Consider the following 14,259-nt stretch of genomic DNA (forward strand, 5'->3'; position numbering starts at 1 on the left):
AGTAAAAAAAAAGTTTCCTCTATCCAATTTGTCAAGGATTCGTCATTACAGCACGCAACATTGGTTTTATCTCCCCTCAAACATATAAGTATACATTAGCATTTCAAACGCCACCACTAATATACATACAGTATAATTGCACTTTACATTTCTCACATTCATTCTTTCATTTATATTTAAATATCCTATAAACCTATAAAACTTGAGAGAACAAGTGAGATTAATTGCAGTTAATGACAAAATATTGTCCTGATTAATCTGATTTATTTTTTAATTGAATGACACCACTACAAAATAATAAAAAAAAGATGTTAAAAGTTTCTTAAAAACATGAACTGAGGAAGAGATTATTACAGTGTACAAGCATAAACTATAAAATCCCAAGTTTTAATTTAGTTCATTAGTTAATTTAGTTTGTTGAACAACTTTGTAAACTTTAAAATCTTGCGTAGGTCAGTAATGTATTCTGGAGCCTCGTTATGTACGGCCTGATAAGTCTACACTAACATTTTTTAAAAACTATTTTATAACTCACAAGCAACTGATAAAAAACATACAGGCTCTGAGTAATTTCAATACTGGATAAAGTAAGGAAATAAGATCATACATGTGTCCTTCAGGTCCTATCTATTGTAAAAAGCTGAGAGGGCAAAATGACTTTACTTGGTTCAACCCAAACTCAAAAATCTTACAAACATGGGTAAACTCACATGAGGCCTGTTACATCATGGGCATGTTTAAACAGCCCAAAACTCAAAAAGGTTACAAAACCAAAAAACTAAAACAGGTAGAACGAAGTTAACAACTCAAACCTCAAGAGGGAGCCACCAGAAAGCGTGACCACACACAAAACACCCAAAACCCTCCACTTTTAAATAATACTTAATCAGTCTTGACATTTCTCTCTCTCTCTCTCTCTCTCTCTCTCTCTCTCTCTCTCTCTCTCTCTCTCTCTCTCACACACACACACACACACAGAAGAAACAATAAGCTTCAGAGCTTCAGGATAATAATCCGATCTCGTCTTTGCCCCACGTCACAGTCATCACGTCTGAGATCTGCTGCCACACAATGGCCGCCATTCAGAGCACAGGTTCAAACACAGAGGCTTACACATGACGTATGCCCTGTGTATCTAAACTCTAATGCAAAATAGCTGACCCAAAAATAACTGGTGGCAGAAAAGGTGTGAACACACTTATAGAAACCTGTTTAAGAGAAAAGGTGGAGAGTTCACCACAACCTATTGTGTATTTCCAGATTACTTATTAATAAAACAAACATTGACCAGAAATAATACACATATTCACCCCATCAGGCCAATGCATGTAAATAAAAATACAAAGTCTGGAAGCATAATCATTTCAAAGACATTCAAATTAGTTCCAATTACTAGAATATATATATATATATATATATATATATATATATATATATATATATAGCATAGTTCCACCATTTAATAAAAATCATGATATTATCAGGAATAATCACAGAATATTGTTGTAACTAATATAAGTATTTTTAAGTGATTGACACCTCAAATATGAATATAATTTCATTTTGCCAAAGTTACATTAATTTTTAACATATATTTAATAAAAAAAATATCCACTATTAATAACAATAGCAATTTATCACATAATTTTTTACACTGATTTCCACCACTAATATACAAATATATATGCAAATTGGAGGGCTTCCCTGAAGTTTTACTGTCTTCAGGATTATTATAAAACCCAGGTCATCTAATCTGGACCTTATATTCTGCTTCACTCTTTAGTTCTCATGTGTATCGCACAAGCCAGAAAAGTGCACCCTCTATAGGGACTGAGGGAGAAAGGCAATGAATAAAAATGGCTGAGGAGACAACCTCTACTACACCTCTGTTTAGTTTTAGCTTCGCATTTTATGTTTGTTGCAGATTTTTTAACCTTAAAGCACAAACCTTTAAATCAAAAGGTCTTTCAAACATACAGAACTGTACAGAGGATTTATGTAAACCATTTATCAACACAATAACAGTGTTTTTCCAACAAATTATCTAGATAACCTTAAAACAGATAGACATAAAAAAAAACTTGTAACAATAATCCGTCATTATGAATAAAGTGGTTAACTTCTGTTGAGCTAGTGTGATTAACAGTGCCTGGTTCTAGATTTCTCCTGGATGCTCAATTCCATCACCAGCTCACTTCATTTTATATAATTAAGCACTAAATTACCAAACCAGGTACTGGATGATAACTATAAATAATAATACTACACTCCCAAGGAGGAGAAATAGTTTCAATGAACAAAGAGACAAACTTAAACCCTTTTTTTTTTAATCAATATTACTTATATTTGATCAGATATTTGTGTTTTACTGAGCAAATAAACACTTATTTTTGAGAGATTTTTAATGTGATTAATCTTATAACTTCTCCTACGACTTTTTGGTTAGGCACATTTGAGTTACTATATCTTATTAAAGCACGCTAGATGATGGACACAACTCTCTATCAAATCTAATGGTAAGACCTCTAACAGTCAGCAAAGGTATGTTAGGTTATTAAATTCCACCACTAGTTGCTGTATTTTTGTAGTATGCATTTTCAGTATTCATCTTCAAATCCCTGCACATTTATAGCTTATATTTAATAGTTTTGGTGGAATTTTCAATGGTAAACATAAATTTCAGCCTACTGTAGTTTCTGAAGTTTTGATGACTGTAATTACTTTAATGTTGTAATTTTATAAAATAGTATTTGTGGTTTATGTTCTGCTTTCTGCGTTCTGTTTTTTATTGCGATGCAAAACTGTGAGCTATTTAAAAATAAAATAAAATTCAAATTGTTTCTATTAAAAATACAAAAATAAAATCCTTTTTTTAATTTATTTTTTGGTAAAGGGTCAAAAGTTTGATTCAAAAAACACAAACACACACTTACACCACACATGATCTTGATATGCGAGACCCTCTTGCCAGAGTTGGCCATCTCGTCTGTGAGTGCAGACAGGACGAAATCCCCTGGGTTGGAGAGAGACTCCCGCACTAGAAACGTTCCTGGCTCATCACGCTCACGTAACAGCTTCTCAGCACTGGGGCCGGACAGGTGACCATGATACCACCTACAGAGACAAACACACATAAACACACAGAGAAGTTGATGTGAAGTGAAGTTTATTTCATTACTGCATTTTTGTTTTAAGTATTTTCTTTATTTAATATTTCATCAATTAGCAACTTTACACAGCATAAGCATAAGCCAGTGAAAGTTCATTTAATTTTAGTCATTCTAGAGCACTTCTATTAGTCTGTTGGCCATCGTGTAATTTTGTCAAAATAAAAAGCAAAAAATAAAAAAACTTTTAGATTCAGTTTATGCCAAAAAGTAAAAAATGACAAAATAACAATGGTACATTAATTTTAAATATTAAAAAATCTAGACATTTTGACATTACCAGCTGTCAAAAAAATAAGCTGTCATTTTATCTATTCAACAATGACAGTTTATTTGCTTGCTTTAAATGACTGCACACAGTATTCATAATAAGCATTCTTTCAATCGAACCACTATCTAGTATTAATAATTATTTACTTAATTATTGAGAGATAATGCTGAAATAGCTAAATATATGGTGTACAGTGTGTACAATAGCAGCGCTCTCTGTGTGTGCATGTGTACTACAGGGTGCTGCTTAAATTTAGGTTCAGTTCTCAGTTTCTACATCTTGGTTTCCTGTATTGCGGTCGGAAAATTTTCTGATGACAAGATTTCTCAGCTCGAGACAGCAGAGTATTTTTAGCATGCCCTTCCTCCTTCCCTTCCCCTTTAAGAAATGCTGCAACTCAAAAAAAAACGTACACTTGCCAAATAGCCACTTTGCACAAAGCTCTCAGATAATGAACATCAGACAGCTCAGTGTCTCCTTATTTTCAGCTTTTAACCTTTTCCAATATACTATACTAATAGCAAAACTATTAAAAATTCTTCTTTTTGTTTGTATATGATCATTTGTACACATTCACAACTCCCACATCTTCCTGTAATTAACAATGTTTTAAAGCATTTGTGAATGTCGCTCAAAAACCTTGTACCTCCATTTTTTTCCATTGTTGTTTATCACATTTAGAATAAAAATTTAATAGAATGGAGCAATTGAAATGATGCAAAAATGATTTAAAATAGAATCTTTATACACTGACAAAGTGAAAAGCTCTCTTTTTTTTTTTTTTGGGAGAGTGACACTATTTTTTTTTTAAGGTGAGGTTGTTTTATTTATGATCTAAATGATAAAAATTACACTGGCATTAACTCCTTTATGAACGATTTGGTGGATTGCCATAGAAGAAAAGCTTTTGGTTTCATTAAAAAAAAAAAAAGTTTGTAACAGATTTGTTACAGAAAATTTGTTACATATATGAACAGAAAACAAGATTTTGAAGGTCTAAAGAACCTTTTTATTAAGATAATTAATTAATTTAAAGATTTGACACACACATTTCTATTACAACAGGGTTCTTTACAAAAGCAAAAGCAGTTATTTTATGGCTTCAATCAAACAAGACATTAATGGTGCCATTTCAGCTTCTAGCCGTTATAACTAAATATAACTAAGATTAGTTGAAGGAAGATTTGAGATCTATAAAAGCCTAAAAATGTCACTTAAAAGTGTTAACTTGTGTATTTGGGGTGGACTGAGCATTTTGGCTACTAGTAATGATGAATTGCCTTACGGGGGATTTCATTCTTATTAGTGCTGTTTAGTGTGACCTTGTATATAACAATTTAAGGGTTAAACAAACAAACAAACACACTGTAACTGTCACAGCTACGCTTGACCTTTAAGAACTGGTAACTCTTTATTTTATATATGTGTGTATGTATACAGGGTTCTCTACCATGAGAGTGAGGTAGCAAAGAGTGACCCCAGGCAGATGAGTGTAAGCTCGTACAGCAGCTTTAGGCTGCCCTCACCATTTGAATAGACTCTCTATTACTCCAGGGGCACTGCTAAGAAGTTACATGCTGTACTTTTTCCTTTCTTTTTATGTATGAATGGATTCAGTAGCAGCCATGTGACCTGACTCTGTTTCACCCATGTAGTAAATAAACTAGCCCTCGTGTAGCCCCCTCCTGAGTATGTGTCCTAATGCTAAATGCTAACGGCTAACTACACACCACGCAGCCTCCAGGCCCGGAGCTTCCTAATTCCCTGCACTAAAGGTGAAGTTAGTACAGTACAGTGTTACAACACACACAAACAACAAACAAAGACATTCATTCATTCAAACTAAATCCAGCTCACTCATTCAGTATCAAATGACTATCACAGAAGTAGGGCATAATTCTAATAACCAAATATAATAATAATACAATATAATTTAATTTGTTAGTGTCTATATACACCCAAACACGCTGTACACAAATATGGACAGGGTAGTAACTGTGTATCTGTAGCTGCTGCAACGTTTAATTCTGTCACAATATCACTGTGTCTGAAAATCAAGGCCGTTGCCTCTATGCCTCGGCGCCTTGCCTACCATAAGTCTCTTAAAAGGCAGATTCATGATAAAGGTGCCATAACCCTTACATGTCTGAAACATATTCCAAGATACTTTAAAAAAATAAAAAAATAAATAAATATTTGATTTTACCAAATTAAAAACCTCTGGAATATATTCAAGAGGAAGGTGAATTATCAAAAGCCATCAAACCATGCTGAACTACTTGAATTTTTGCACCAGGAGTGGCATAAAGTTATTCAAAAGCAGTGTGTAAGACTGGTGGAGGAGAACATGCCAACATGCATGAAAACTGTGTTTAAAAACTAGGATTATTCCACCAAATATTGATTTCTAAACTTTATAAATATAAACTTGTTGTTTTTGCATTATTTGAGAGCTGAAAGCTCTACATAGTTTCTGTTATTTCAGCCATTTCTCATTTCTCAGCAAAGAAATGCTCTAAACTACAATATTTTTATTTGAAATGTTGTTCATAGTTTACAGAATAAGACAACAATGTTAATTATAACATAATCTTCTTAAATAAGAAATGAAAAAAGGCAGCTTTACGCGTTTTTTTTATTTGTAGATAAAAAAAAAGTAAAAACTGCATACGGAAAAGTAAAACCTGCATCATCTAGAGCTATCAAATACGCAAACTGTTGTTTCATTTACATTTATAGTGCATATGAAATCTATAAAACAACTTTTAATTCATCCATTTTTTAAAGAATAGCAAGCAGCTTTCATATTAAACAAGGTGCAAAAATAAAGTCTTTTAAAAAATGCTAACTTTGAAAATTGCAGCCACGTAATAATTATGTACATGCTTCTTCACAGAAGCACAAGCCAATCTACTGTGATATGTAAGGATATACAATCTTGATTATCCCATTTTAACTGCATTAAAACGGTAATTTCAATAACTTCCCAGCACTACTGACCACTTACTGCTGGCTGTTAGCTAACCTTTAAATACCCTCAGACTGAGGAACCTCAGCATGCAGTTTCAGACATTTCTAGAACATTAACTAAGCAGCCAAAGTTCACCATGTTTCAGACACAGAAGCTGTATTAATTTAATTATTCATTATAGTTAAATTTATTAGTTCATTGTTTATTGCAGAACTACTTTGCCACCCTTTACAAAAGTGAAGTTATACATTTCCGCCTTTTATTGCACCCTTTTGCTTCGTATCACTCTTTTAACAGACTTTCAGACAGACAGATACAAATGTCAGATTTAAAATGAGTTACAGTAGGCTCAAAAGGGACTGTACCAAAAATTACACAAATATTGGTCGATGCATTAAAGAACCAGAGTCCTCTTTTTTAAATTAGTTTAATATTTTAGCAAAAACTCAATTAAACATTTTCCATTAACCTAATACAGCCCAAACAAATAAACTGTGCAGAATGTGTTCTCTGTACCACAACTGCTAACTAAAGGGTGATCTGGTGCAAATTTACTAGATTTTAAATTTACTAGATGCTAAAAACAATATATATATATAGAAATATTTATAGAAAAGAGCAAAATCAGAAACACTGAATGACTGGGGAATTCCACAATTTATTTACACATCTAAAAGTGACAGTTTTGAGTGCTTACTTCATTCTAACAACTAATTATAAAGGCATAATAAATAAAGGCAACATTTACCACATTAGAAAAAAGAGTGGAGCATTTAGATTTTTTTTCTTTTACTTTTTTAATTCCTGGAGAGATTAATATGGAGTTTATAATAAAGGTTTATTTATTTTTGTAGTGAACTGTACATTTTAATATTATTGTTTTATATTATTTTAATGCCGTGGTAGTCTTGTGTTTCTAATTTTAAGAATTTGTACAAAAAAAAAAGTAGTTACCACTTTATTGAATTAACCCTTGTGAAGGCCTGTGGGCCAAAAGGCATTGGTTATATAAAATGTTTCCTAGGTTTTGTTTAAATAATAAACATTATACAATTGCATGTTTTATTATAGTTTGGCACTAGAATAATAAATAAAATAGCTGCCCTTTCATTACAATGTTTCTAAGGCAAGACAATTTCCACACAGAGGACCCATGCACATTCTTTTTTGTAATTAAATGAGACACGAATGGCATCTTGGTTGCACGTGTGATATCATGTAATATCACACATGATATTAGCAAATACAGCAAAAAAGGCATGCAGACATTATCAGTAGGGATGCGCAATGATATCAAAATTATATATGTATTGGCTGAAAATTGCTTTATTTATTTAAAAAAAAAAGAGACCACTTAAAAATGATGAGTTTCTTTGATTTTACCAAACTGAAAACCTCTGGAATATAATCAAGAGGAAGATAAATTATCACAGCCATCAAACCAAGCTGAACTGCTTGAATTTTTGCACCAGGAGTGGCATTACGTTATCCAAAAGCAGTGTGTAAGACTTGTCGAGGAGAACATGCCAAGATGCATGAAAACCAGGGTTGTTCCATTTTTCCATTTCTCATTTTCTGCAAATAAATGCTTTAAATGTCAATATTTTTTTTTTGTAATTTGGGAGAAATGTTTATTTTACTCAAACATATACCTATTAATAGCAAATAGAAATAGATTTTTTTCAGAGCTGTATATATAGTACATGTGTAATATTGACATCAGTCCAGAATTCCCACATCGCTGCATCCCTAAATGTCAGAGTAAGAAATATTTTAAATATACAACAAAAGTAAAAAGTTTCCTAATAACCAATTAGCCTAATAACATTCTTACATTCTAACTTGAATTGGCAACCATACCAGGGGATTGAAGCAGAGGACTGAGATTTGCCTCTATGCAAAAAAAGGCTTTTAAATCTTTAAAAATCTTCTGATACATTTAAATTAATTGTTTAATGCTATGAAATTGGACACATCGTAATTTAATTATTGATATATACTAGAGGATTTGTTTGTTTGCACTGTGGGTGGTTAGTGATGGATTGCTGGAGACACGCACTTGGATCACACTAGCAATTCCACACACACATACAGTTGTGGTCAAAAGTTTACATACACTTGTAAAAAAACATAATGTTATGGCTGTCTTGAGTTTTCAATAAGTTCTACAACTCTTATTTTTCTGTGATAGAGTGATCTGAACACATACATGTTTGTCACAAAAAACAGTCATAAAATTTGGTTCTTTCATAAATTTATTATGGGTCTGCTGAAAATGTCACCAAATCTGCTGGGTCAAAAATATACATACAGCAACATTAGTATTTGGTTACATGTCCCTTGGCCATTTTCACGGCAACTAGGCGCTTTTGGTAGCCATCCACAAGCTCCTGGCAAGCTTCAGGTCGAATGTTTGACCACTCTTCTTGACAGAATTGGTGCAGTTCAGCTAAATGTGATGGTTTTCTTGCATGAACCCATTTCTTTAGCACTGTCCACATGTTCTCAATGGGGTTTAAGTCAGGACTTTGGGAAGGCCATTCTAAAACCTTAATTCTAGCCTGGTTTAGCCATTCCTTTACCACTTTTGATGCGTGTTTTGGGTCATTGTCTTGTTGGAACACCCAACTGCGCCCAAGACCCAACCTTCGGGCTGATGGTTTTAAGTTTTCCTGCAGAATTTGGAGGTAATCCTCCTTCTTCATTATCCCATTTACTTTCTGCAAAGAACCAGTTCCACTGGCAGCAAAACATCCCCAGAGCATAATACTACCACCACCATGCTTGACAGTAGGCATGGTGTTCCTGGGATTAAAGGCCTCACCTTTTCTCCTCCAAACATATTGCTGGGTGTTGTGGCCAAACAGCTCAATTTTTGTTTCGTCTGACCAGAGAACTTTCCTCCAGAAGGTTTTATCTTTGTCCATGTGATCAGCAGCAAACTTCAGCCGAGTCTTAAGGTGCCTTTTCTGGAGCAAGGGCTTCTTTCTTGCACGGCAGCCTCTCAGTCCATGGCGATGTAAAACACGCTTGACTGTGGAGACTGACACCTGTGTTCCATCAGCTTCCAAATCCTTGCAGACCTGCTTCTTGGTGATTCTTGGTTGACTCTTGACCATCCTGACCAATCTCCTCTCGGCAGCATGTGATAGCTTGCGTTTTCTTCCTGATCGTGGCAGTGACACAACTGTTCCATGCACTTTATACTTGCGTATAATTGTCTGCACAGTTGCTCTTGGGACCTGTAGCTGCTTTGAAATGGCTCCAAGTGACTTCCCTGACTTGTTCAAGTCAATAATTCGCTTTTTCAGATCCACACTGAGTTCCTTTGACTTTCCCATTGTAGCTTTTGTAGCTGAGTCTAATCACTGGGTCAAATGAGCCCTATTTAAATGGGCTCATGAGAAGTCAACAGCTGTAGTCAATCAGAATCACTTACAAGAAGTGAAGAGGCCATGAAATGAAGCTAATTTGATTGACACAACTCGCTACATCACCAAAATTGACAAATTTTGTTGCTGTATGTATATTTTTGACCCAGCAGATTTGGTGACATTTTCAGCAGACCCATAATAAATTTATGAAAGAACCAAATTTTATGACTGTTTTTTGTGACAAACATGTATGTGTTCCGATCACTCTATCACAGAAAAATAAGAGTTGTAGAACTTATTGAAAACTCAAGACAGCCATAACATTATGTTTTTTTTCAAGTGTATGTAAACTTTTGACCACAACTGTATCCAGCACACCAGTGATTTAAGGTGTCTGGTAATGTTCAATAGGTCAGCGTATTCGATTATTAACTAGCGAGATAAAACAAACTCCTAAGCAGGAAGAGAACATGCTGAACTTTTCTCATCCAAAACTTAAACCATAGCCTTATTCAAACCCGAGCCTCCACCCACCGTGACTAAAAAAGAGAGAGCGAGAGAGGGTAGTTGGAGAAGACCAACTAGATGCTCTGGTCACTCTTTGCAAACATGTCAAAACTGAAGTTTCCAACCGCAGAAGAGAAGAGGAAGTTAAACAGTCAACTGAGGGACGGAAGTGTGTTAGTGCATTTTGTGTGTTAACGAAAAACACACGCAGACACACGTATTAGTGCACTTTTGCTTTTCAGTAAACAGATTTTAACAGTACAATAATAAAACACTGTAAAGTGCCCTTAAACACTACGTTTATTATTCAGTTATTAACCTCAATTAAATACACTGCATAACTCAGTAACTTCTATAACACTCTAATGTTATGTATAAAAAGCTATGTAGTGATAAGGGTGAGAAGTTGCAGGTTGTCAGGGTTGTAAAGTGATAAAAGCAGTTATTACCTGCAATAAAAGTGTGATATAGTGTTTTTTCACTTGCTGAGAAAGAAATTTCCGAAAAAGTTCAGAATATTCAAATGCAGAATATTCATGTTTCTCAGGGATGGGCGATATGGCCCTTAAATAATATCACAATATTTCAGGACATCTCTACAATGACATTACTGATAATGTGATATGAGAAATGGCTGAAATAGCAAAGATGCATAGCTTTCAGACCTCCAATAATGCAAAAAAATTTCAGAAATCAATATTTGGTGGAATAAGCCTGTTTTCAACACAGTTTTCATGCATCTTGGCATGTTCTTCTCCACCAGTCTTACACGCTGCTTTTGGATAACTTTATGCCACTCCTGGTGCAAAAATTCAAGCAGTTCCGCTTGGTTTGATGGCTTGTGATCATCCATTTTCCTCTTGATTATATTCCAGAGGTTTCCAATTGGGTAAAATCAAAGAAACTCATCATTTTTACGTGGTCTCTTATTTTTTGCAAGAGCTGTATACACTCACACTAGTAATTAGTGCAGAAAGAACACACACTCAGAGCAGTGGGAAGCCAGGTGGTTAGAGTTAGCCACGGATTCTGATTTTAGGGTTTGAACCAGACACTTTCCTGTTCCAAGCACACAGATCAAATTCACTACAGAATATCAATTGCGTTCCTCTCTCTCTCACTCTCTATCTACCTATGTATCCATCTATCCATCCATCCATCCATCCATCCATCAGGTTTCAGTAAATCATAACTTCAATCCTAACATTTGCTGTTTAGATATATTTTAATAAATATTTTTGGCCATGTATTACTGAATGTATTACTGAATGTTTATAAAGCTGCTTTGTGACAGTGCTAGATATAAAAATAATATTTTTTTATTTGTTTATACATTTTAATAATAATAATTAAATTGCTCATTTTGAGTGTTTATGTTTAGATTTATCAAAAGACAGTTGTTTAAAAATATTTTTTTAAACAAAAAAACAAAAAATGTGTGTTTAAATTAAAATGTTAATAAAAACTTTTATAGATTTATGGTGTATGTAAGCTAAAAAAATAAAAATAATATTAAAAACGAGAGAGCTAACAAAGCATAAACGAGGAACAAAACACTGGCCAGTTCTGCACAGAGAACAGCTCACAATGTGCACTAATGTCTTTCATGGACAGCTTTTCACTGTCCATTACAGCACTAAGAATATACATAACCACACAAACACACAGAAAACAAAACTAAAAAAACAGCCAAATGCTATAAATGTACATATATTTAAAAGTATTTAAAATAGAAATGCTACCATTAAAAATACTGACATTAGCTATTGTCTAGCACCTTAAACAGGCTTAAATCAACATTTGACTAAAAGATGGATTAATTATTTGTCTCAGAGCATGTAACTGGCCTCTCTTTAGAGAAACTATATGAACAACAGCTTTGGTACACCTGTTTATTTATTGTTTCTTCTAGAATTTCCCACAGCCTAATGCCAGTGGGGTTTATATCCCTCTATGTAATGCATTCGGTTTGGTGCCAACATATTAATTTATTGTTTAATGAAAATCCTGATCTATTGGCAGTACTTCTCCACAGGACTAGACAAGCTGTGTGTGTGGATTTACAGATCTGAGTCAGCAATAGGTGCAATTTAATGTGCCTGAATGCATTTTTTATAAGGAGTGTCCACAAACATTTGGACATTAAGTGAAGTTGTGACTGCCCTCCCATTCCCCTCATAAATAAACACCTTGCTAGCTGTAACAGGACTGTGCGTATACTTTGTTCCCAGAGATCCAGTCAAATGAACCACACTCCAAATATTTATAGTGGCAAAAATTATCAAAGTACGTAACTTGAGTTGAAAAGAGGGTATGATTTTACTCATGCAAGCTCTAAATAAAAAAATTTGTTGTTTACAACACAACACATATGTTACAACACAAGACATTAATTAAACATACAGCTCTGGAAAAAAATAAGAGACCACTTTGACAAGTTCCTTTGATTTTACCAAATTGAAAACCTCTGGAAAATATAATTAAGAGGGAGATGGATGATCACAAGCCATCAAACCAAGCTGAACTGCTTTTGGTGATTTTTTGCACCAGGAGTGACATAAAGTTATCCAAAAGCAGTGTGTAAGACTGGTGGAGGAGAACATGCCAAGATGTATGAAAACTGTGAATAAAAAACAGTGTTATTCTATATAATTCTGATTTCTGAACTCTTAAAACCTTATACTTTGAACTTGCTTTCTTTGAGGTCTGACAGCTCTGCATCTTTTTTGTTATTTCAGCCATTTCTCATTTTCTGCAAATAAATGCTCTAAATTACTATTTTTTTATTTGGACTTTTTGGGGAGAAATGTTCGTAGTTTATAGAATAATTTGAGTGCTGGTTGAAATTTAAATGAAAATCATTCTTAATATCCTTTAACTGGAATGTTCTTGTGTGTACTCATTTAAAATGCGTATTATAATGAACATAACATCGTTAAAAAATCTAATTATTAGAATAAATTAAACAGATAGTCAGTGTCAGTGCAGTGCTGAGAATGATCCACCACATAATCCTTTTATAGTAAAAGGAGGTTAATAATGTTTGCAGAGAAACAGATGGAGTACAGGTTGCTGGAGCTGAATAAAATTAAATCAAGGCTGAAACAAAGAGGTGATGTTAATATAATGGCTGATCAGTGTATATATTGTTGCTGTCAAGTGAAAACTTCTGAAATTGAAACTTTACACGAGAAGGAAAGCATTCTTTACTTTTCAATATATAAAAAATAATTTTAAAGTAATTTTCAAAGCTTCAAAGATTTTTAAGCAAAAACGGACAGCAAAAGCAACAATAAATATAAAACATGAGTCTTCTCTTCGTGTTATCTCACAGACCTCTGGGGTACTGCATTTATCTTTCTTAATGTAGCTTCATTTGGTTGCATACACATGGCTAACCATGGCTGCTGATGTGTGAGTTACTTGCCCATTTCAGTCTAACAACACGGTTTCACCAGATATTTCTCAGATAGACAAAGCAGCTCTGGTTTCACAAGCTTTCATGACACTCGTATCATCGTGATCACATGCTTTGTGTGATGGTTGAGTTTGATATGCGTCTTTATGAGCATCTTCTTCACAGTCAGGCACTCTTTTGCAGGGTTATTATTTCATGCTGCAGCCAAAAGAACCAAGGCTGTGCTACTAAGACAAGGTATCTAACATTGTCAAAAAAGAGGGAAAAGAGGGATCAGTCAAAAAGACTGATTAAGACTGCTTTATTGACTTAAAAGAAAATTCAAAAAAAAAAAAAAAACACCAACCCTACATGTCTTATTTCTTCCTTAATACACTATTAAACTGTATCAATATCACAATTTACAATATGAGGTTAGATAATTACTTTATGTAGAAACTAAAAATGTGTCTTAAATTGTCTATTCTGTAAACAATAGTGACTCATCTTGACTTTTTCTTAAAATAATGATAATTTGATTAAATAAATAATGTAACATAAAAAATGTTGTC

The 14,259-nt window shown here is 33.8% G+C and overlaps 1 protein-coding gene across 4 annotated transcripts in view; it reads right to left on the reverse strand.

The window, feature by feature from the left end:
* ptpn6 (protein tyrosine phosphatase non-receptor type 6) overlaps positions 1 to 14,259 on the reverse strand; it is a 50,079-nt gene that overhangs the window by 16,820 nt on the left and 19,000 nt on the right. For all 4 annotated transcript variants that reach the window (XM_007256884.4, XM_022673815.2, XM_007256883.4 and 1 more), the window contains one exon: positions 2,934 to 3,114. In XM_007256884.4, coding sequence (XP_007256946.3) covers positions 2,934 to 3,114 — 181 coding nt within the window. The remainder of the gene's footprint in view (positions 1 to 2,933; positions 3,115 to 14,259) is intronic.

Source organism: Astyanax mexicanus, chromosome 6 (genome assembly GCF_023375975.1).
Source record: "Astyanax mexicanus isolate ESR-SI-001 chromosome 6, AstMex3_surface, whole genome shotgun sequence".
NCBI classification, from domain to species: domain Eukaryota; kingdom Metazoa; phylum Chordata; class Actinopteri; order Characiformes; family Acestrorhamphidae; genus Astyanax; species Astyanax mexicanus.